An 18451-nucleotide genomic window follows, 5' to 3' on the forward strand; every position below is an offset into this window, starting at 1 on the left:
AGAGCGCTGYTCCTAAATGCTCCAGCCGTTTGCTTTAAAATAAAGCTGTCACCTCCCTCGCCCGGGTGCTGCCGAGAGCGGCCGGGGATGGCCTTTGGCCCGGTACGGTTTTCCCCGCCTGAGTGTTGCAGCTCGGCTCCCACCTTCCCGCAGCCTCCCAGACTCCTCCCAGGAAGTCAGCGCTGTGAGCGAAGCCTTTCGGATGCGCAGGGACGGCGGCATGTGTGCCAAGGGACTGGTGCCGGACTTTTGCAGCCCAGAGCAGACCAGCCCCGCTGGGTGTAAGTCGGGTTTTCCCCCCTGCACCGTCCCTCCCGAGGCTTCGCAGCGAGGGGCGCCCGCTCGCCGGCCGCTGCGGGCCGGAGGGTGCGAGTGACCGTCCCTTGAGGTGACCTTACGGCTGCGACCTCCGAAATCCTCAGCGTGCTCTGTACCCTGCACCCTGCCAGCCCCGGGCTCCCTCGCCGCCTTTCCCAGGCTTTTCGGCTCTGCCTCGCCGCCTGCCCTGGCCCCGCTCGGCCGCTCGGCCGCTCGGAGCAGCCCTGCCGCGAGCGCTTTGCACGAGCCCTGGGGCCACGTCTCAGCCCGGCTCCTTCGTTTGCTGCAGTGCGGCCAAGCCCTATTTGCCCCCCTGGTTTTTCTGCACCCCGGCGGGGTCGGTGCCCTGGCTGCAGTCGCGCCGCACCCCGACGCAGCCCCCCCCACCTCCCAGCGCCCCCGCCCTGCGCATTTTTGCAGTCCTCAGCAAGATCATGCTGTGGCCCACGTTTTCTGTAAGTTATTTTTTCCCACCTGAGTAAAGAGATGTAAAACGCCACCGGTCTCAGCTGACCCCCACTTTGCACTTGTCTCAGAAAAAACACAAAATGCAAAAGCGAGGAGACTCTCGTCCTGCACGTAAGGACGGGAAGTGCAGCTGGCAGGAAGGTCACCTTACCTGTGGGATGGCCGGTTTCAAACCTGTTTTAATTTTATTGTTCGGCAGCTGGGAAAGTTAATCCGTGGCTGGTCAACATAGAGGTGCATGCGTCCTCCACACTCACCCCTTTTATCTAAAGTAGCAAACAAAGCAGCAAGCCAAAGGGTTTTTAGCTTTTATTTTTTTTTTAACCATGTGCTTAAGCAATGCTGTGGAACAGATGAGGAGATGGGGTGGAGAAAAAAGCTGTACGAGGCTCAGAAATCACTTTGTTTGGTGCCTTGAATGAAATCTAAACTCCAAAGTCCCTTTGGAAGTGGGCGCAAACATCTAATTAGCCAGGATGAAACCTGCTACTAAACAGGCTGGAGCTCCAGCAGCTGAGGGGTGGCCAGAGCTGCTCTAAAACGGCAGGACCGTCGCTTTGATTTTTTTCATCCTTAAGAATGTGCAGGAAGACGAAAGGGCGGTTTGATCGGCCGTGTCGGGGCTGGGGGCAGCCCCAGCGCAGCGCGGGACCACCAAAGGGCCGGGGCATCTGCAGGGCTGGGGGATGAGGAAGCTGAAGGTGCTGCAGGGGGAGGAAGGGCAAGAAATGCTGGCGACCAAGGCGGATGGGATCCTGCCTCCATGTGCGTTACGGGCATGACGTGCCGTCCCGTCACCGTCTGACGCTGCAGTAACAACACGCAGAGCGTCTCATCCCTCCTTCTCCTTTCCGCTTCCCTCCCCTTCGCCCAGCCTTGCCGGAGAGGGTGGCCGCCAGCCTCGCAGGCAGCAGCGTGACCGCAGCTTCGGGGCTCAGGAGCAGCCTGCGCAGGGCGCTTTGCTTTACGCCTGCGGTTGCGCAATGATTATTTCACCCCGCTGTTCTGTGTCCGGGGGAAATGCAGGTCCGTGCCCGTCGGAGTGAGCAGCAGGAGCCGTGGCATGCTCCGGCGAGCGGGGCCGTCTCTGCGTCACGTCCTGCTGGAGAGGGCGAACAGTGCTGGACACAGCTTACGCTTCAGCAAGGTACTGAAACAGGACCGGTCCGGCCTTCAGCCTGGTCCCTGGCTCAGGCTTTAGCGGTGCGGTGCCCGGGGAGCCCATTGCACCGAGTGCGGGCCCAGAAAGCCAGCCTTGGCGGAGGGGCACTGCAGGAAAAGTCACACTGACGCAGTCACCTCCGTGCCCAGTTATTTCCAGATATCCTGCTTAAAAGGAAYGTCTCATAAGCAGGAGAATCTCGCTTATATGGAAAAAAGCTGTTTTGGGGGTTGCCTCATCTAAAGRTCTCTTCCGCTAAAGCCTCTCACATTGGGAAGTATCAGCATCCCTCCGCCAACAYGCAGAGCAAGGGAACCGCGCATGGCAGGGAGTCAGTGGTGGAGGGGGGAGTGCAGCCGGAGCTCCTCCGTGAGCCATCGCACCAGCTTCTCCGACTGCCAGGCAAACTCCAGCTAGAGAAACACACCAGGTTTGGGGAGCCGAAGGGGCTGGAACAGGGTTGGAGACAGCGTGGCCCTGAGCCTGTGGCACTTCCAGCCCGCAGGGCAGCCGCCCACGGGGCCACCCTGGCCCCCTGCGCTGAGCGGTAGCCAGCGTCGGCTGAGGACGGGGCCGGTGGGAGTCAGCAGAAGAAAGTTTTTGCCATTTTCTTTCCTGAAAGGGTTGGAGCAGGCAGGGCCCTTCCTCGAAACTGGGCATTTCTAGGCTTAAAGCACCTTATTCCCACTGTCCCCACCATGCTCATTGATGCTGTTGGATGCATTGACCTGCGGCCAGCAGCAACCCCACCACGAGAACAGCACACTAGAGCTGTTAATGTATAACCTCCAACTTTCCTATACTTCCTAAATCATTAACCCTTCTATGCCCACCAACATCAGCTCGGACACCAGGCCCTGCTGACTGCAGCATCCCTGAGCTTGTGCAGAAAGAGCAAACAGCGGGGCTGGGGGTGCGCTGCGGGCTGCCCCGTCCTCCAGGCGCCAGCGACTCCTGCTCGCCCTTGGCTCCGTGCCCGGCCCCGCAGGGCAGCTCAGAGTCCACCKCTGCACGCAGGGACACAGGGCTTATCGGCGACTCGCTGTAAAACCCCTAGCGAGGGCTGAAGCGAGATAGATAGAAAGCTGAAGACCTCAGAGCAAAATCCCAGCGGGGCATTTCTCGACTGCTGGTGCAGCTCAGTGGGGCGAGCAGGTAAGCGGGGCGCCCCGAGGCCGTGGGCCAGCCTGGGGACAGCGGAGACCTTGTATCCTCCGACCTTCTTGGCGTGGCAAGCTGCCGGCAGGGCACAGGGCTTTCCCGCTCACATCCCAGCTCCTCGTTTCACATCTCAGCCGCTGCCAGGCGCCCTCCTCTTCTCTGTTCAAATGCCCTGCGGCTGCTGGGGCAAGGATGGTTTTCTCAGTGCGTTGCAGCAGCGACGCCACCCGTGAGCCCCACGCTGGCTTTTCTCAGCGTGTTGCCCATCGCTTGTCCCTGGTTTCCAGGCCCCTCGCCGCCTAGCTATCCTGCCTCACCTGCTGCTGCGTTGTTAAATTCTGCCTCCGCTGCCAGCAACGCCGTTTTTCATCATCCTCACGATAAATTCCCCATCAAGCACTTGTGCTTTCTCCCAGCCTGTTCATCCCAAGTGGAAGGAGGCGTTCGCTCTGACCGCTGCCTACTGTCCTTCYTCAGCCCCTTTCCGGCCGCGGTGCGTGGGGGGCGGTTAGATACCCGTCAGGGAACCGGTACCACGGCGTTCCCGGGCATTGGCCGACCCGGGGACTCTGGCTGCATCCTGCTTGCCCACACTCGGGCGCTGGCTTGTTTCGCTGTGAACTTTAGGTGCAGAGACCCAGCATTTAGTTTAGGATCTAGAGCACCTACCTTCACCAAGGGCTCCAGCGGGACGAAGGAGCAAATACCACTTCTGCTACAAACCAGAGCAGCGTGGAATAAAAATAAGTTTGTTCTTTTAGGGAAATGGGATGTGGTCTGTAGTGACCAAGGAGGTCCTTCTGAGGGAGAAGAAGGACACTAAGGAAGGCGAAAGCCTGGGGTCTGAAGCTATGGACCGTTACAGCCTGGCTGAGCTCCTTTGACCCTGGCACCAACTGAAAATGAGGTTTAAGGCATTGCTAGCTACCCAGGCAGCGTGCACACTCCTTTTGTTCGCCTGTTTTCCAAATTCTTATTGAAACTTGTAAATGAACCGTCCTTCTCTGCCAGCCCTAGTCTTTTTGCTCTTTCGTGAAAAGTGCTCAAAGCTCCTCCTGGAAGCCCCGGCCTCGGCATTGCTGCTCCAAGACCGGGCAGCAACGACACATGAAGCAATACTAAAGGGCACAACCTTCCAGGCGGCAGGGAAAAAACAGCCCCAGGAGGCCACGACCCCTTCGGACATGGTTCTGCTGCCATCAGTGAAATCTTCAAACTCACTTTCTCTCTCTGTTTTTAGGCAAAAATGTCAAGGCYGGTGCAAGCTCGGAGGCTGGAGGGAGTGGATAAGAATATCTGGTGAGCTGACCTGCCACCTGCAAGCAGCAGGACGCCTTGCTGCCCGGAGCCTCTGCAAACACCCGACTTTCTCACCCTTTCCTCTCCCCAGGGTGGAGTTTGTGAAACTGGCCACCACCCACGCCACGGTGAACCTGGGCCAGGGCTTCCCCGACTTTCCCCCGCCGGACTTCTTGAGGGAGGCGTTCGTGAGAGCCGTCAGCGGGGAGAACCACATGCTGCACCAGTACACCCGGGCCTTCGTGCGTGGCGCTCCCCGCGGCGGGCGCTGCCCCRTCAGCCGCTCGCCCTGCGGCCGGACGGGCAGGGCCGAAACCAGCTCCCGCGCCCCGAGCAAAGGGCGCCTCGGCCGGGCACCCAGGCTGGCTCCAGCCGGGACCCCCTCGGTTGCTCTGCTGGGGGGCGGACTGACCCCAAATCGCATTTGCTGGGGACGGGCAGCTGGAAAAGGGTGGCAGGAATGTCCCCCCGCCATGCACAGCTTCCAGCACGCGAGCAAATCACGCTTCCAGCCTCAGGCTTCCCAAGTCCAGGGCCGAAGCCCCTTGCTTTGCGAGGCATTGGAGGTGTCCAGGCTGGAGGACACCCCGGGCGCTCAGCGACGGGGYGCTCGGTGCCCGAACCCCTCCGAAGGGCTCGTCCGCGTTGGCAGAGGCTTCCGTGGCGCCCCGAGCCCAGCCGCCCCCTCTCGCCCCACAGGGCCACCCTCCGCTGGTGAAGATCCTGGCCCAGTTTTTTGGGAAGCTGCTGGGGCAAGAGCTGGACCCTCTGACCAACGTGATGGTGACCGTGGGGGCATACCAGGCCCTTTTCTGCTGCTTCCAGGCCCTCGTCGACGAGGGCGATGAGGTAAGCGAGGATTTGGGCTTGCTGCACAGGCTGCCTTCGCCCCGGAGAGCCCTTCCTGCCTGGGGCCGCAGGCGGGTGTTCAGAGTCCTTCTGCAGAACAGAAAAGATTTTGCATAGCCCCGTCCTCAGGTATTTGAGCTGCTGAAGGAAAAGCATCTCTGCTGCAGTTTCTCATTGCTGCATAAGGCCAAAATACACCTTTTGCCCTGAGTGATATCGTTCCTCCCTGTCACTGCACCCTGGCAATGCAGGATCCCCATTTGGGGATTAAAATTTCCTGTCCCTGCCGTCCCGTCAGGGCTGAGCAGGGCCGGGAGGGTGCTGAGATGCCTCTTTCTTCCAGGTGATAATCATCGAGCCCTTCTTCGACTGCTACGAGCCGATGGTGAAGATGGCCGGCGGGACGCCCGTGTTCGTCCCGCTGAGACCGGTGAGCGGGTCGGAGCGAAGCCGCCAAGGCGGCAAAGCAGGGCGTGGAGCCGCCTGCCGTGGCTGCCTCGCGCGAATCCCTGCTTCCCCTCCGTGCTCTCCAGAAAGCGCCGAAAGCTGGACAACTCATGTCTAGCGCAGACTGGCAGCTGGACCCGGCCGAACTGGCTTCCAAGTTCGGCGAACGGACTAAAGCCGTCGTGCTGAACTCGCCCAACAACCCGCTGGGCAAGGTAACGCCGCTGGCCTTGCCGTGCGGGGCCGGGAAGCAGCAAGGGTGCCAGCGGGCGGTGGGTGCGTGGCGCACGTGGCGCTCGCTCTTCCGGGCCGGGAAGCCTGGTCTTTCGTGCGGGCAGCGGCTTTGCCCCGCAAGACGATTTCGGCCGGAGCGGCCGGGGCTCGCGCGCGTCCCTCCCGGCTGCATCCCCCCGCCTGGCGCAGGTGTTCAGCCGCGGGGAGCTGGAGCTCATCGCGGATCTGTGCGTGAAGCACGACGCCCTGTGCATCAGCGACGAAGTGTACGAGTGGCTGGTCTACGACGGGAAGGAGCACGTCCGCATCGGTACGCTTGCGCGAGCCTGGGCATCTCCTCCAGCTGCAGCGCCCGGCCGGGGGGTCCCCATCCCCTCGCAGCCCCCTGCCGTCCCGGGAAGCAGTGGTAGCAGATTCCCCCCAGCACTGCCGTGCCAGGCATGTGTCGCCCTCGGAGGTGTTTTGCTGCACCTTCATCTTGGCCTCCAAACCGGATCTTAAACTCGAGTCCCAGCTTCCAGAGCCAGGGAGAGGAAAGAGAGCTGGCGTCACCGCAGGAGATGCAGAGCACGGAGCCCTTCGGCTCCTGTAGAATTTTTGCCCATGGTTTTTCAAACCATGGTTTTCTGGGCCTCTCTAGCTTTGGGACCTCCATTGCACCACGATTTCGGAGGCCTGTTCTTCCTGTTGCGGTGCAGTTGGGAGGGTGATGGTGCTTGGCACCTCCGGGAGCCCCTGGGGCCGGCCACACGGATATGAAAACACTCAGTTACGGAGAGATGCTCTGGAAAAACCTGGCCACTTGCTCACAGTGGGCTTTGAGGCCCACCAGGGCGAAAGCCACGCGGTGAACAGAAGGGGCCGCAGCGGGTTGTGGTGGGCAGCGAGCTCCCACCGCGGCGTCGGTGCGGCACGAAAGCGAACGCCGCGAGCTCTGCCGTCGCTTCTTCCCCTCCCGTTTCCCCGGCAGCCAGCTTGCCGGGAATGTGGGACCGTACCGTCAGCATCGGCAGCGCCGGGAAAACCTTCAGCGCCACGGGATGGAAGGTGAGAGCCCCCGCGCTGGCCCTGCTTCACCCCCGGGGGGGGCTGGCCGAAAGCAGGGCACCAGCGAGCAGCCGAGCAGGTTCCCCGCAACTCAACGCCTTCCTCCTCCTCCTCCTCCTCCTCCTCCTCGCGGGCCGCAGGTGGGCTGGACCGTGGGGCCGACCCGGCTGCTGCAGCACCTGCGCACGGTGCACCAGAACAGCGTGTACCACTGCGCCACGGCCGCCCAGGTACGATCCTGATGCGGCGCCCACGGCCGCCGGGGGGGGAAGGGGCGGCGTTCGGAGGTCGCGAGCTGGGCGTGGGGCAGCCATCCGCCATCCCCGAGCGGCGGCGGGACCCCCAGCTCCTGGCCGCCTGCAGGAGGCCGTGGCGCAGGGTTTCCAGAGGGAGCTCGAGCGTCTCGGGCAAGCGGACAGTTACTTCGCGCACCTGGCGTGGGAGCTGCAGGGCAAGAGGGACCGGCTGGTGCAGAGCCTGGACGCCGCGGGCATGAAACCCATCGTCCCCGAGGGCACCTACTTCTTGGTCGCGGACGTCTCTGCCTTCGGTGAGTCGCCCGGCCGTGGCAGGGAGCAGGGCAGCCGCTGCCGCCACGGGCCCAGGGCTTGGTGGGGCTCCCGCCGCGCTCCCAGCTGCCGCGCTTCTCCCTCCCCACCAGCATCCGACGTCCCTGACGCCCCCGGCTCCGACGAGCCCTACGACTCCAGGTTTGCCAAGTGGATGGTCAAGAACAAGGTAAACTAACGCCCCGCTCTGTGCCGGCCCGCCTGCGAGGAGCGACCGTGGCGCCATGTTGTCCCCCCCTCCCGCCAGGGCCTCGCCGCCATCCCGCTCTCCGCTTTCTACTCCGGGCCCCACAAGAACGACTACAGCCGCTTCATCCGCTTCTGCTTCGCCAAGGTGAGGTGGTGGCGGCAGCGGGAAGGAAAGCGAGGCCCGGGGGGAACCATCGGGGCTGTTTTCGTGGCATCTTAGCAGCGTCGAGCGCACGAGTGCAGCCAGGCCCAGCCGCCCCGATTCCTCCTTTCGGATGTGCTTTTCTCTGCCTCGTGGCTGCTGTCTGCGCTCCAGAGATGGCCATGCCCGTATCATCCCCAACGCAGGGCATTTGTGGTGTTTCGGGATAAAAACAGGCTATTTCTGTAAATGGCGAGGGCAGCGAGGGGAAGGGGAGTTGGCTGGAGGCCGCTGACCGAGCCTGCGGTGTTTGTTTAGGAGGACRCCACCCTGAAGGCGGCAAATGACATACTGCAAAAATGGAAACGGGAAAAAGCCGGTCCCTGAAGGTTGCGGACAGCGACRCCGGCTCTCCTCCGACCCCGTCCGCTCCGTCCCGCTCTCCTTCCTGGTCCTTTGCTTGCCTGCAAACTCTGCGTCATCCCTATTCTTGTGCGTTCAACCACACTTTCCGTCAGATGGCCGGGTAAGAGGTTTGCCAGGCGCCAGCCTGGGGGATGCTTTCCGTCACTACGAAACGGCTGTGCCGGTCCCGGGGACAAGGGAGCCTCTGCGTGCGCCGGCCGTAGTTTATATTGCTTCTCCTTGCACCTAACGCCATTGCTAACCCGCCCTGGGACCCGTCCGGCCCCACACAACGTAAGGATGGCTCCAGGGGTCTCTTCCACCACCACGTTCTGGGAAGGCGTTTTGGGACTGACCTTTAGGGTGATGCCAGAGGGCAGCTCGCCCAGCTCCGGGCTCCCACCCTCGGCACTTCCAAGAGCACCCGGGTGCCCCGCGGGACTGCGCGGCGGCGCCACCCACCGAGGGGTTGACTCCCGTGATCCACAAAATTGTGAGTCCCAGGAGCTGACATTGTCTGGCACTTTGTCAGGGCTCCTCAGAGAGCAAAGCGAAACCTCCAGGGCTTTGACAAGCCCCCGCAGCGGCGGGGAGGAAGGGGAGACGCGCAGGGCGCAGGCCAGTGCCCGGGTGCTGCACGGGCGGGCGGCAGGGCTGCGCCGAGGGAGAGCAGCTCAGGGCTGCTGCTCTGCTCGTGCCCCTCGCACACTCCCGCTGCCGAGCCGCGCAATGGGAGCAGCCTTCCGACAGGCCGTTCTTGCTTTAAACCTGGAGGAGAATGTAAAACGGCATCTTAGCTCACGCACAAGTTGTGCGTAACAGATGGCGCAATAAGTATTTGTAGCAATTAAATTATTAAAGTTGAATTACTTCAATTAATGCAGAATAAATTTCTCTCTCATGATGGTGTGGCTGATGCGGTTCTCCTGGAGGCCAGCTGCCATACCCCATGCAACGCATGCGTTGCACCCTGCACTGCAGCGGTAGCTCTTCTTCCTGCCCGTTGGGCCGGTGGGTAGCTGCTCCTGCAGGTTTTCCATGTTGGGCTGTGGCCATCGGTACCGTTCCTCCTCGGGAGCGAGAGCTGCACCTCCTCCCGCTGAAGAGGCGGCTCGCTGTCCTGCCGTGGCCAGGTCGGGCAAGGGCACCGCTTCAGACTTTTTGCTGCCATGTACATGCCAAAGAGTTATGAACCCTCAAAACAGGTAAACAGCCATGAGATTAGATTATTGGCATGAAGATTAATTGCAACATCTCCGTGCATGTCGGCTCCTGTTCTAGGCCATGAGACACCCTGCAAGGGGCACGATGCACCCACCAATCCTACACCACGCATGCAGTGCTTGTGGCCATACAACTGGACGTAGGTGCCTGGATTTTAAGCCCTTCCACCGTTGTCGCAGCCCTCAGTAGGTTTACCCGCATCCACTCCCGCCCACCCCAAATCCATGTGTGAGCACAGGTCACCCATTCCGCTGCGGAACCAGGCAACTCCTGCTTAGCAAGACAGACCGCGCAGGGGACTTAAACGGCCAGCAGTGACCTTCCTCCCTGCCCGGCCATTGGCTCGCGTTTCGCTTCACGTGACCCAGCCGTTGGCCCGCCCCCGCCCAATCAGCGCCGCGAGGGGGCGTGGCCGGGGAGCGCGGGCCGGCGATGGCGGACGGCGGGGCGAAGCGGCCCAAGGAGGTGCAGGTGGGCGCGGGGGGGGGGAGGGGCTGGAGGGCGCGTGCGTGTGTGCGTCAGCGCCGCCCGCCCGTCACGCCGTAACGGTCGCCGGTAACGGTCGTTGTCTCCGCAGGGCCTGGAGAGGAGGGTGGACTGGCGGCGCTGGAAGCAGGAGCGTAAGGCCGGGCCCTCGCGCGGGGGGAGCAGGGGCACCGGGGCGCAGCCGCTGGGGCCGGGCCGGTTGTTGCGGTCCGTGAACGCCCCCTGCCCGGGAGAAACCGTCCCCGTCTGCGCTGTGGCGCCCGGGCCCGCRGCCCCTCGTGCCGTCCGGTCCCTTCTTCCCTCCCCTTCCGCATCCGCCCTGCCCGCCCCCGTCCTGGCGGCTCGTTATTTAAAATGAGGTGTTTTTCCTCCCTCCCAGGGAAAGCGGAGAAGAAAAAATGGAAGGAGATAAAGCTACTGAAGAAACTAGAAAAGCAGAGGATGCAGGAGCTCGCAGAGAAACAACAAGCTGAAAAGGAAGAGGAGCAGAAGGAAGATAAAGGTAGTGCTGCTGTCAGCTGATGAGAGGCCTGAGTGCAAGGGCTGGGAAAAACTTGGTCGTTAAAGGTCAGAAAACTGTTCTTTGTGACAATTGTACATATCAATGTGAAAGGTGAGGCTCAGCTTCATGTATCTCCTATAGATCAATCCACGGTTGTCAACAGGCATGAACACAATGTAGTGGGCACTGCAAGAGAGACTTATTAGCAGAAAACCAGTAGTTAAAATCTAAGAAATATAATTTGCTCCCCTTTCTCCCACACCTATTCCAACTGAAGAATCAAATAAAATGATGGAGATGGAGCTGTCAAGCTGTGGCTCTTCTCCAACTGCATTCTGTTCCCCAGGGCGTCACTACACCCTGAGCGTCGCCCTGCCAGGCTCTATCCTGAACAATGCCCAGTCCCTGGAGCTGCGGACATACCTTGCTGGACAGATTGCTCGGGCCTGTGCCATCTTCTGTGTGGATGAGATTGTAGTATTTGATGAGCACGGAGAAGACGTAAAGTAAGGATGAGCTGCCTTGTTCCCCAGAAAACCTTACCTTTGTGCTTTCTGTTTCTCCGATCTTTTCCTCAAGCTGAGAATGTACCTCAAGCAAATGCTTGAACCTCGTATATGTGCCAGGATTGCAGGGACCCCTGTGCCACTGGGCAAAGATGCTGCTGGCTTAATTGCCTTAGAAGCCAGAGTCATTTATCCCAGTAGGGGGAGGACAGCGTAGCAGGAGATCAAGTTCTCCTACATGCTTCTTAATCTTGCTGTGAAGGGATGGGAACATTGCCTGTGTCTCTCTGGAAGATGAATTCCTGTTTGGCTTCTTACTTGGACCTGCCTCTGTGCTAACTGGCCAGGCCCTGCGATCCTGTAGCATCCATCTCTGTAGCCTCCAACTACCAGGTTGTGTCAAAGGCAAATAGACTAAGATTAAAAATGAAACAAAATTGAAAAAGACCTTTGACTTAAGTCAGATTTGGAATTCTGTCTTTGTTACCAGTCTGCATCTCTGGAGCTAGTCCCTTTAGAAGAGGACCCATTTATTTCTAGCGGGGGAATGCTGCTGTTCTCAGATTAAGTTCACGGGCTGCTATCCTTCTCTTTCAGGAGCGTGGAGGGGGAGTTTGAAGGAATTGGGAAGAGAGGCAAGGCTTGTGTGCAGCTGGCTCGGATCCTGCAGTACTTGGAGTGCCCTCAGTAAGTCCAGTGTGGTCAGGCTGTGCACCAGATTGGCATTAGGTTTGGCTACCAGCCCGTTTCCGTGGGCATCTCATGCTAGAGGTTACAGAAGCAGGATCCAGACTCTATTTATGTCACACTGTGCTGCAGGAACATGGGAGCCGATCGTTTCACGATCGTTGTTCATGAGTTTAACTGAAAGAACAGCACTGAATGCAGGATACAGCCTGCTCAGTGCCTTAGGGGTAGATCGGGGAGCTAAGAATGCAAAGGAGCATGCAGCTCCTTTGAGCCAGTAAAGGGTTAAATTGAGGCCTGAATTCCTTAGAAACTTCTCACATTTGGACCTTCCTTGTTAACAGGTACTTGAGAAAATCCTTTTTTCCAAAACATGAGGATCTGCAGTTTGCAGGTAAGAATCCTGTTCCCTCCACCTCAAGCTGTCAGCTCCCCCCTTCCTGCGCTCTGGCTCTTGCTTTGCACATGATACACGACGTTGGAAAGCCTTTCCCTGCATAAGAGTGCAAGTGCACTGAGCTGCCGTGGTACACTGGACCAGAGAGGGAGGGAACAGCAGAGCAGTTGCGCTTACATGTGTTCCCCCACTTTGTGTCCTGTTCTCAGCTGTTGTTTTCTTCTGTGCTGTTCTAGGGCTGCTGAATCCCCTGGACAGCCCCCACCACATGCGGGTGGACGAGGATTCGGAGTACCGAGAAGGTGTGGTGTTGGACCGGCCAACTAAGCCAGGCAGAGGCTCTTTTGTTAACTGTGGGATGAGGAAGGTACGTCTGCGAGTAACTCACGGATCCCAAAATGGCTTCCCCGTCTCTCTGTCAGAATCGAAGCAGGCAGGGCTGGTGCTGCTGGGTTTCTGAAGGTCCTGTTTCATAGTGGGCTGGGATGTAGTTTAATGCTGTCRCTTTCCCCTCCCTTCCGGCTCCTTAACGTCTGTAGCTTCCCCTGTCGAGTCCTTGCCCATTCCAGTACAGCACCAGTGTTCGTGCCTTTGGGCAGCAAAATAAGTCTTGGAAATTCACTCACCAGCTGACTGCTGATCTGAGCCACCCTGAGCTTGCTCTGCGCTGCACAAAACACAAGGCCATGACCGCAGAGGTCCTGCTTCCAGCTCCAGGCCGGAATGGGCCTCCCCTTGCACAGGGGGGTCCCTTCCCTCCCCGATTCCCCCAGTACCTTCAGGCTGCCTGACACTGTTGGTGACTGTCACTGCAGGAGGTGCGGATTGACAGGCAGCTGGATCCTGGTCTGCGAGTCACCGTGCACCTGGAGGAACCCCAGAATCCAGGTAATCCACTGCTCCTGTTAGCATCTGTAGACTTCATTCCTGCAGGAGTTGGTCCTTTCGTGTGATAGCCTTCACATTACTAATGCTCGAAGATACCCAACGGCGCTGCATGCCTCCTTCACCCACACACAGTTTTAATGACACCCTTACCCCGCCTCCCTAGTTTACTGGAAAGAGTTGGCAGCTCTTTGACCAACAATAAATAGCCCAAGCACACTTGCACGCTTTCCAGAATGGGCTCAAGATGGTGGTTCTTGGTTGTGCATCAAGTCAGGGCCTTGCCCTGGGACAAATCTCAGTATATGGCTTGTCAAACCCAGCTCTCGAGGAGAGCACAAGGGGTTATTAATCTCTTTGCTTCCATTTCAGATAGTAAAGTGCGGAAAGGCACCGTGGTGTCCTCACATCACCCTCGGACAGCGTCAGGCTTGTACTGGGGTTACAGCGTCCGCCTCGCCTCCTGCCTGAGTAAGTGTTTTCAGGCATCCACTGCCCTGCAGCAGAAGCCAGCCTCACCCTGCCTGGGCTTCCATACCAATCTGAGGGATAAAGTTTGGGGAGTGAATCATCCCAGTCACCCACCAATACTCTGTCCTGGAACTCCGCTCACCCTTGCTCCAAATGCTACTAGCGATTGTAGCAACACAGACAAGAATCAGTGCTCGTCATCTCCATCCAGCTTGTCTCCATCTCCCTGTTACCTAGTTCCTGCTCATTTACATCAAAGCAAGCAGTGACATTTGAGCTCGAGCCCTGCAAAATCTTCTTCCACTGTCTTCTGACTGCCTAGGACCTCCTAGGCAAACCATGAGCTCTGAAATGTAAAGGTCTCTGGCATAAACTGTACAGAGATCTATCTAAAGAAGAAAGGTGCTTCCTTGCTGTATCGAGCCACAGGCACATGTAGACACTCCTTCTCCTTTAGCCAAAGAACAGCTCCTGGTGCCTCTTTGAGCTTTCAGGAAAAGGTACTGCGGGTGAGAAAGGTGCTAGGAGACCCCTGCAGCTAGGGGATGACGCAAGAAAGAGGGACAGTGGCCCTGCATTTATTGCCTTCTGATCTACTAGCAACACTGAAAAGCAATTCCCTTTCTGCTGCTACCACTCATCTGTGGAGCCTCTGAAACTGTCCAAGAGACCTGCAGCACAGGTGAGGGCACCACATAGATAACTGCACGTTGCCTTTGTTTCCCAGGTGCTGTCTTCTCCGAGTGCCCTTTCAAGGAAGGCTACGACCTCTCTATCGGGACCTCAGAGCGGGGCAGCTCTGTGGACCAGGCCACTCTCCCCTCCTTTAGGTACGTGTCACCCTCACCTAGGCCTACTCGCTCCCTGCGGCAGGGCCTGGTGCAGGTGGCAGAATGGCCACCCGGCTCCTGCAGTCACAGAGAGCTGCACGGTGGCCTCGGTGCTCTCCCAGAGGGGGCTGTTCTTAGGGGCAAGTGCAAGACTCACATGCAGGCTCCTGGCTGTGCTCTCCCATCCTTTTTACAGGGATGTATGTTCCACTGCATTGCAGAAGCTGGGGGAAGTTCCCCGGGACAAGGCCAAATTCTTGCCTGTTTCTCTGGAGTGAGTCCCCCCAATTCAGTTTGTAGCAGTGATTGACATGCTGGCTGGGTGCTGTGAGCTTCGTTAGGGAGGCTGCTGCATTGGGCAGTTGTCAACAAAGGACCCAGCTCCCTGCCTCAGAGGCGCAGAGGAGCTTGAGCACAGACTACACCTACTTGAACACAAGAAACGGGCCTGTTTCTTGCAGATCTGCAAAACAAGTTTTAAAAAAAAAAAGTGAAGCAAGTTCTTAATCCACTTGATGGCCCAAGGCACATGAAAAGCTCTCCTGTGTAAAGCTTATAGCTTCTGCCTTGGTACAGGGGTGGGAGCCTGTCTCCCCTCTAATCCTGTTCCCGTGCTCTCCCTTAGGCATGCCCTGGTCGTGTTTGGAGGGCTCCAGGGCTTGGAAGCTGGGGTTGATGCAGACCCAAACCTGGAGGTCACTGACCCAAGCGTCTTGTTTGACTTCTACCTGAACACTTGTCCCAGCCAAGGCAGCCGAACCATCAGGACGGAGGTAGGGCAGGTGGATAATGGCGCGGTGGGGCGCGATGCCTGTGCACACGCAGCAGTGCTGTGCTTGCGCCTCTGGCAGCGACGTGCTGCAAGCACATCATTTGGTCTGTTGCAGGAAGCACTGCTGATCTCTCTGTCTTCGCTGAGACCCCACATCGATGAGGCTGTGAAGACACCCAGTGACAGCCAAGAGAGGGAGAACCACTGACCTTGCCACCAGCTGCAGACTGGCTCAAGGAAGAGCCCTTTGCTATTCAAGGGCCGGGTACTGGGCAAATCCTTCCGAGAGCCTGGCAGGGCCAAGCCTGGGGAAAGCTAAAGACACAACGTGACTAGAGCTGACGGTGCAGCTAGACCAAGTGCTGCTTTGTGCTGGGACCAGCAAGTCTGAGCTCTCCTGCCTGCGTGGTCCAGCCAGCAAAGCTGGCTGCTGCCCCTCAGCCACAYGGGCCAAGCCTGACAGCAGACTCAGTTCAGATGTCTGGGGTGGGGAATAAAACAGTATCGAACCTCATCTGCCTCAAAGTCCGTGTGCAAGTATCTTGCTACAGAGGACAAGCACCCAGTCTGCAGGGATCCTGCCCTCTCAGTACCACTGGAGCCCTGTGGACTTCACAGTTTAAAAAGTCTTAAGTCAGCATAAGAAAGTCAAAATACAGTCTTTATGCCAGGAAGCTGTTCCTGTCCCACAGCGTCCCCTTTAACTCGCAGGCTTCATCCCTCCAACAGCAGGAAGGGCTGGAGCTTCAGTTGGGCCTCAGAGCTAAAGCACATAAGTGCATCTTGTAACAGTTGGCTCTAATTATGAGGCCTTAAACTCCATTTACAGTGAGATCAAGCAAGAAAACATCTGGAAAAGCTGGCTCTGTCCTCCCCCTTACTGTTTAGGCATTCAGGGCTTTGGTAAAAGCAGATAAGAAGCAGTCAATACTTTGAGTTTTCAAAGCTTTACTGCTAAAAACCATTTTCTAAAAGAAAACAGATTATACAATCCTTTGGCCACAGAAAGGCAGGGACTTCCCCCTCTCCCCCTGTACCCGTCTTGCACCTATCCTTCCCTGCCAAATATCAGAAATTAAGTAACTTCCCTTTGTCTCTTAATGAGCCACACACAACTCAAAGGGAACGATTTACGGGAGTATCCCTGGTACTGCAATTTATGGGCAAACGATGGAGATGCTACTATGGTGTCAAGGGCTCAGGAGCCTCCTGTAGGACCTGCCACCAAGACTGGCCTTGCACATCCATTTCAATATCACCCTTCCTCCAGTTTCATGTAGAGAGAAGCACTGATTTGACTCTAATTCTGCACATGTAAAATTGCGCAAGGAAACACGATTCTGCTAACTACTGCTGCACAGTCCCTGCCAGAGGATACCTTGATTTGTTTAGTCAGGGTTCAATGCTTGCTCCCAGCTGTGATGGCTTTTAAGTTATTTGTCTTCTTCAAGATGTTGGGGACAAATAGGAGCCCCGAGGCCCGCTCGATGCTCTCGATGGGAACCAAGAATCGTTCAAGCGGTATGTTCTCATCCACAGGGCTGTTGGGCATCACGTAGGAGCGCAACTCAATCTCCCCACTCTCCTTCTCCAGGATGAGCACCTTGAAGAAATGGGTGGGAACGGCCACGTTGTTCTTCCCAATCACCTGGTATTTGACGTACATCTTCCCATCCGCTTCCATCCTGCACCAACAGCAATGACCTGTTACTGTTACCTCCTGGCCTGGTCCCACATCTACCCCCTCAGCCCTCCAGCACCACCCGAGTCCCCCCTCCAACACAGCAGAGAGCAGCCCTGCATCTACGTTAGGGATGTAAAAAGGTCACTGAAACAGAGGCTACGTGACATAGTGAGGTTGAGCAACGTGTCAGATCTGCTCCTCCAAATCGCTTCCCCGCCGTCTCATTTAACAGCCTTTCCAAGCTGTTTGCTGCTGCTGAAGAGATCTCAATTTGTGGAAACTGCTCTTCTCAGTGCTACAAAGATACTTGCAAATAAAGTTATGCTCTTACGAGGAGAACTAGGCTATAAAATAAAACCTAGAAGCTTTATACTGCAGCAAAGGCCTAATGCCTCTGCAGCCTAATTTGCTGTTACATACTGCTGGATTAGTAAAGACTGCAAATAAAATCCTTGCATTTTATCTCAAGAAAGCAGTACTAGAATAGATGCCACAGTTCAATTACGGCAGCCAGGCAATAGCCACAGAGCTGGATCCTGCCTGGGAGAGGTCCGACCCTACCTACTCCTGAAATGATCTACTAAATTGGAAATGGGCAAACTAATCCCAGCCCCAAGAAAGCACCTGTCTGCAGGCCCTCTGCACACAGCTGGACTTGCTTACTGAACTGGGGCTGAGCAGATCACTTCTGTTTGGGTGCACGCTCAGGAAACAGCGAACCCTCAGCCTAGTTGAATTCCACAGCGTGATGCACCTCTTGACCGCGGTCCCAGCACAACCCTCGTACTTACCTGGGCAGGAAAAGGGGACCTGTGCAGACGTACGCGTTCTTGTTGTTCCTAGCCAAACTTCTGCTGTACTTCTCGAGGTTATTCCAGGCATTCTGGTTTAAATGGGGATCCTAGAAACACAGGCAGGGCGACGCAGACAGGAAGGTCAGTCGCCAGGGGATTTCCTCATTGTTCAGAGTTTTCCTAATAATAACATGCAACTTTGTATAACGCTTCTCTGTAAGGTGCTCAGGGCACTGCTGAAGAGGCTACGAGTCACCTCCACTCTGGAAGCTGCCTAAGGAGGGGTCCTGGTTTGCCCCCCAGGAACAGGCCCCCCAGGTTTCAGGCCCTCATTTTTGCGAGCGTTTGTCCGAGTATTTAACTTTACTCCCGCAATGTGCCATGCTGAAGTAACTGGGGTCTTTCCGACAGCAAGAGAGGCGCACCAGCAGGCGCGTTTGCGGGACCAGCGTGTCTCGGTTTGGCACGACACACGCCACCCCCGAGCGAGCGTAGTCGCTTTCAGCCCCGCTTTGCCAGGGCGGCTACGGAGCCGGGCGGGAGGCAGGGCCGGGGACGCCGAGCGAGGCCCTCGGCCGCCGTCCCGTGCCGTCGCGTCCCGCCGGGGCCCTACCTGCGGGGCGACGTTGCTCAGGTAGAAGGTGTCCCCCATGGCCTTCTGGCTCCACCGGTGGTTGGCGGCGGCGGCCAGGTGGCCGCGGTCGAAGCCGCTGCCGCGGTAGTCGGCGTTGGTGGCGCGGTGGTACTCGTGCACCGAGTCGTCCTCCCGGAAGGCGCAGGCGGCGCGGTCGGAGGCGCCGCGGAGCGTGTCGCGGTTGAGCCGCTCGATGACCCAGAGCGCGCCGCGGCTCCGCGGGTCGTAGCACAGCACGTAGGACTCGCGGCTCCGCAGCTGCGCCAGCCCCGGCAGCCCGTACTTGGCG

The 18451-nt window shown here is 58.1% G+C and overlaps 3 protein-coding genes across 6 annotated transcripts; 2 read left to right on the forward strand and 1 right to left on the reverse strand.

Annotated features, from left to right (window-relative positions):
• The first annotated feature begins 201 nt into the window (after positions 1–201).
• KYAT1 (kynurenine aminotransferase 1) lies at positions 202–9194 on the forward strand. Of its 2 annotated transcripts, XM_026059626.1 has the most exons (14): positions 202–281; positions 1813–1933; positions 4350–4408; positions 4500–4650; positions 5108–5257; positions 5601–5687; positions 5791–5919; positions 6128–6248; positions 6909–6985; positions 7126–7215; positions 7349–7535; positions 7647–7723; positions 7802–7888; positions 8204–9194. In XM_026059626.1, exons 2-14 carry the CDS (start codon positions 1850–1852, stop codon positions 8270–8272), a joined length of 1368 nt encoding a protein of 455 aa, XP_025915411.1. In that variant the 5' UTR covers positions 202–281; positions 1813–1849; the 3' UTR covers positions 8273–9194. The 2 variants fall into 2 exon arrangements, 1 of the variants encoding a protein (XP_025915411.1); XR_003252474.1 differs by lacking the exons at positions 202–281; positions 8204–9194 and having other exon boundaries at positions 1091–4650; positions 5791–6248.
• Positions 8208–15564, forward strand: SPOUT1 (SPOUT domain containing methyltransferase 1). 3 transcript variants are annotated; one of them, XM_026059627.1, is made up of 12 exons: positions 8208–8411; positions 10092–10134; positions 10380–10502; positions 10849–11008; positions 11606–11695; positions 12040–12089; positions 12329–12459; positions 12908–12980; positions 13350–13448; positions 14176–14278; positions 14904–15051; positions 15166–15564. In XM_026059627.1, the coding sequence occupies exons 1-12, from the start codon at positions 8229–8231 to the stop codon at positions 15256–15258; spliced, it is 1296 nt and encodes a 431-aa protein (XP_025915412.1). In that variant the 5' UTR covers positions 8208–8228; the 3' UTR covers positions 15259–15564. The 3 variants fall into 3 exon arrangements, with proteins under 3 accessions (XP_025915412.1, XP_025915414.1, XP_025915415.1); XM_026059629.1 differs by lacking the exon at positions 8208–8411 and adding an exon at positions 9918–9985; XM_026059630.1 differs by lacking the exon at positions 8208–8411 and adding an exon at positions 9932–9979.
• Positions 15565–15694: 130 nt separating this feature from the next.
• ENDOG (endonuclease G) lies at positions 15695–18450 on the reverse strand (the record flags this gene model as incomplete). Its single annotated transcript, XM_026059775.1, has 3 exons — positions 15695–16735; positions 17526–17635; positions 18142–18450. Coding segments are annotated over 3 exons (705 nt in total), but the record flags the coding sequence as incomplete, so codon positions are not given.
• Between the last annotated feature and the right edge of the window lies 1 nt (position 18451).

This window comes from Apteryx rowi, unplaced genomic scaffold (genome assembly GCF_003343035.1).
Source record: "Apteryx rowi isolate R43461 unplaced genomic scaffold, aptRow1 scaffold_16, whole genome shotgun sequence".
NCBI classification, from domain to species: Eukaryota; Metazoa; Chordata; class Aves; order Apterygiformes; family Apterygidae; genus Apteryx; species Apteryx rowi.